The 4676-nt window shown below is 34.5% G+C and overlaps 1 protein-coding gene across 1 annotated transcript; it reads left to right on the top strand.

Moving 5' to 3' along the window:
• The first annotated feature begins 3233 nt into the window (after positions 1-3233).
• Positions 3234-4271, top strand: LOC145108141 (glyoxylase I 4-like). Its single transcript, XM_079045135.1, has 3 exons — positions 3234-3571; positions 3714-3819; positions 3898-4271. The coding sequence occupies exons 1-3, from the start codon at positions 3417-3419 to the stop codon at positions 4156-4158; spliced, it is 522 nt and encodes a 173-aa protein (XP_078901261.1). The 5' UTR covers positions 3234-3416; the 3' UTR covers positions 4159-4271.
• The last annotated feature ends 405 nt before the right edge of the window (positions 4272-4676 follow it).

Below are 4676 nucleotides of genomic sequence, written 5' to 3'. Positions count from 1 at the left end.
GAGCTGAGGGACAGGTGGGGCACGCCAGACTCGTACTGTGGGCTCGGGAGCATTCCAGATACGAGCTGAGGGAGACTCTTACTGTGGGATCGGTGGCAATCCAAATGTGAGCTGTGGGCCCGGAAGGCAATCCAGACTCACACTGTGGGCCCAAGGGTAATCGAGACAGTAAAACTGTGGACCCAGTACATGTTGTTACTTGTATATGTGTTATGTGCAGTGTATCAGTATTTTGGGGGAACTCACTAAGCATCGGGCTTACAGTTTTATTTTATTGTTTCAGGTACATCAGGGGATCGCGACAAGGCGAAGGCGTGATCGTACAGCTCCTCATGTTTTGTTTATGTTTCTGGGAAAACTCTGATATTAAACATTTTGAAAAGAAGTTGTAATGATTTAATGGTTTTGAAATACTTTTAAAAGTTCAAATTTGTCATGATTTTTATGGATGTTACAGATATAGCATAAGTGGACACTAAATTGAATTCAAGATTATTTGAACTATGTATGATAAATCTAATGATTAGCGATCCAAGATCAAAACAAGCACATCAAACACATATTATGAATTAACAATACTCTCTAACACAATCAAAGTTACTAACTTTTATCACCTAACTCAAGGATTTATCATTAGATCTAGCAATTTAATAGTTATAAACAACTAGATATCAAGTTTATGCAGTAATAATTATCATCTAACTACACCAAACTCGTAGGAAAATTAATAAAGATTAGAACTTTAACATGCTAAGATTATCGATTTATCAAACATAAGTTAACCAACACAATTAAATCCATAAATAATGAAATAAACTTATAGTATTAGGGTTCATCATCACCAAACGAAAGTAAAGGGTTATTAACCCATAATCACAGTAGAAACAAACATAATCAAAGAGTAAACTAAGTTAAACATGGTGAAAACTAAGAAAACTGAAATATTAATGATGTTCTTCGTGTAGATCTCTTTATCTCTTATTCTCCAATCGAAATCTTGCCTCCTCATAATTTCTCAGAAGGTACTTGTCATAGGTAATAGCAGCTCTCTGAAGCCTCCTCTAAAAGTCATTTAAATACTTTCCAAAAATTAGGCACCACGTCGTAGCACAATGCTCACCACGACGTGGGAGACAATTTCTTCGCGTGGACTTCAAGTCTTCATGCAGATCATCGGGAAGCTTCTAGGCCACAATGTCGTGGTATGTAGTTAACCACGATGTGGCATCCACTTAATGCACGTTTTCTTCTCTTCTTTCCTCTTAATGAATGCTCCAACCTCCAAGTTTCTAGCTTTGTCCAATTTTAGGCATTTTCCTTTGAGAATGTCATTGTAATGCATAAATATCTTTGTAATAAACCAAAATATACCTAAAATGTATTTACAATGCATAAATAAATAAATAAACAAACAAATATATATATATATATATATATATATATATATATATATATATATATATATATATATATATATATATATATATATATATATCAGAAATCAACATAAATTGAAATCGAAAATCAAAAGGTTGCATAAAAACCAGAATCGATTTATTATGAATTGATTATTTTGTTACCGTTGAAAAAATCAAAATTGATTCATAGAGTCCCTCATGGTGATGAGAGGCTCAATGCGGTGATTATTCTAGAAGAATTGTATGTCCCGAAGTCGTGAGTCTTCAATGTTGATTTTGTTTTGGCCCCATTTTCTTTCATTTTTCTACTCGACTGCTATACATGATATATCAATTTTTTATATATACTAACATATTAAGGTATATAAAAATGAGCCGTAGAAATTTGGAGGCCTTGGGCCATCGCCTATGCTGCCCCACCCATCGGCATAACTCGACATACTACCGCTACTCACCATCAACCACCATCATCGCCACCAATTACCACCACCACAACATCGACCTACCATTATCTAGCAATCACCGTCGTTACTCACCACCACCAATCACCCCACAACTATCTAACAATGGCCAACGTTACTCATTGCCACCAATCTCCATTGTTATTCTCCACCACCAATCACCCACTGTTGACCACCATTACTCGTTTTTTGAAAAACGAGCACATCAAAGATGATCAGAAAAGTAAAATTTAAACCATCCATTCAAATTCTTCTTTTACAATGTCACAGAAGAAGGTGAGGCGACGAAGATTAAAATGAGAATTTGTGGAACTTTACATGAGATATGAGCAAAATAGGAGATAGTGGTAGTCGATGTTGTATGAGAGAAACATAAAGCAGAGGATGTGTTATCAAACCGGTGACAACGGGAAAGACATCTCGGTGGTGGATCGGAGAAAAGAAATAGTAAAGAGGTTGTCTTATTTTATCGGTTTCATGTAAATGCTATCAAAAAATGATAAAAATTATAAAAAGACAAAACCAGAAAACTAAGAAAACAAGGTATGTTCATCATTTTACGGTGTACTTAACGAAGAGGCATTAAGAGGAACGGTCTCACGAGTCATTCATGCAATTTTTCAAAACCACGACAATGAATCATGTTACAAATTCAAAAGTTAGACTGAAATGACAAATAAATATAAACAAAACGTCAAAAACTGTAATTTACTCTCAGGTTTGTCCCAGAGAGTGAGCGATAGGGGCGACCGTCCATGACCTATCTTTCAAAGGGAATCAATTTTTTTTTATGAAAATTGTTATATTTAGAAGATAGTACAAGTAATATTCTTTCAATTATTGTGTTAGTATAAAAAACCTGATGACATTTGTATATTATATTTAGAAGATAGTACAAATAATATTCTTTCAATTATTGTGTTAATATAAAAAACGTGATGACATTTGTATATTTTAAGAATCTATTTTTATTTTTGTTTTGGGCTCAAAATAAGTTTGGAGCAACCCTGTATACTCTAAGAATAGTTTAAAAGAAAAAAATAAATAAATAAATAAAACTATTTTTGTCTTTTTATTGATTAATATTAGAGGGTCGGTTCACGTTTTCTAAATCCGAGTCATCGTATACCTAAAATATTTACAGCTGTTTGTTAAGCTAAAATTCAACCGAGAAAATCCAAAACCTAGTTGTCTAGTTGAAATGAGGTGTCAGTATCCACATGGGCTGTTAGCAACGTGGAACCTACGTGTCAAGCACAGGATAATCATGACACGTGGAAAAGAAGTACCAAAAGCTTAGAAAACTTTCTCCTATAAGAAACCTCACCTCCGTTCTCGTTCAATACGGTGTTCTCATCCTTTCTGAATCAATCAGTCGAAGAATTTTTTCATCTTTTTTCTTCATATACGTATTTCCCTCAACAAATCATCCTTTCGAATACTCTGATTTTCATCGTCATCTTTTCAATTTGTTCTTCAGTTGAATTTGAGTTTTGTCGATTAATCAATTGCATTCGCTCCAAAAATTTGTCGGAAAATGAAGGAAACTGCTGGAAATCCTCTGCACCTCAAGTCGTTGAATCACATCTCGCTCGTATGCCGCTCCATTGAAGAATCCATCAATTTCTATACTAATGTTCTCGGATTTATCCCGATCAGAAGGCCTGGATCGTTTGATTTCGATGGTGCATGGTAATTTCATCTTCACCCTGTAACCCTAACTTCGAACAAAAGCTGAAATCGAGAATCGCCGAACTGAAAAATCTGGATTCTCTGATTGTTATTGATCTTTATCCGCCACCTTATGAATTATCCTTAATTTGATTATTTGCAGGCTGTTTAACTACGGAATTGGGATTCATTTATTGCAATCCGAACACCCTGATAACATGCCGAAGAAAACCGAAATAAATCCCAAAGATAATCATATTTCCTTCCAGGTAACACAGTTTAAACATCGGTTTTGAACAACTCCGTTTTTGAACTTCGAAGTTTGAATTGGGTTTTGTTTATGACAGTGTGAGAGCATGGGAGCAGTGGAGAAGAAGCTGAAGGAGATGGAGATCGTTTACAAGAGACAGAGGGTGGAAGAAGGTGGAATCTACGTGGATCAGTTATTCTTCCATGATCCAGATGGATTCATGGTCGAAATTTGCAACTGTGATAATCTTCCGGTGATCTCTCTTGCCGGAGAAATGATCCGATCATGTTCCCGGATCAACTTAGATATCATTTCGCAGCAACAAAGTCCAAGCATTTGTTCAGCTGTAACTCAGTGAATCCCATAAATGGTCTCTGCTTTGTTGTTGTAGTAATGCTTTGTAATTTCTACGTTCTATTTAATGGTTTATAGTTCTATCAAATATCAATGGTGCTATCTTTCTGATTTCAATTTGTGTTCTGATTTATGTGCTTTAATTTCTATGGTTATTTAATAAATTTTCGTATGAATGCTCGACTCAGAAAACCCTTTCATCTTCAGTCTCATAAATGAGGAAACTGAAACCATATATTAAACATAAACCTAAGAACTAAGAGACAAGATACTGAATAAAAGAATCAAAATCGAGATTTAAACTGAAATCGAGGAGACTAGAAACCAGAATCAACCAAATTAGGAATAGAGACTTCAGATCTGAGGTTATTTTTGGCCGTAGATTTCTTGAAACATATTGTTTTGTATTCTTTTGTAGATGTTTATAATTTTATTGACGCATAGTCAAAATTTGTACGTACTTCCGGGAATTATTAAATTTTATTATTTAATATAAAGAATAATAAAATTTAATATAAGAAA

This window comes from Lactuca virosa, chromosome 4 (assembly GCF_052849685.1).
Source record: "Lactuca virosa cultivar CGN04683 chromosome 4, Lactuca_virosa_CGN04683_v6, whole genome shotgun sequence".
Lineage (NCBI taxonomy): Eukaryota > Viridiplantae > Streptophyta > Magnoliopsida > Asterales > Asteraceae > Lactuca > Lactuca virosa.
This window is presented reverse-complemented; position numbering and strand designations above follow the sequence as displayed.

Bases quoted from the DNA above. Each gene is read 5' to 3' on its own strand.
- LOC145108141 (XM_079045135.1), top strand. From the start codon at position 3,417: ATGAAGGAAACTGCTGGAAATCCTCTGCACCTCAAGTCGTTGAATCAC. The intron at 3,572-3,713 runs GTAATTTCATCT...GATTATTTGCAG, and splicing joins TTTGATTTCGATGGTGCATG to GCTGTTTAACTACGGAATTG. The intron at 3,820-3,897 runs GTAACACAGTTT...TGTTTATGACAG, and splicing joins ATAATCATATTTCCTTCCAG to TGTGAGAGCATGGGAGCAGT.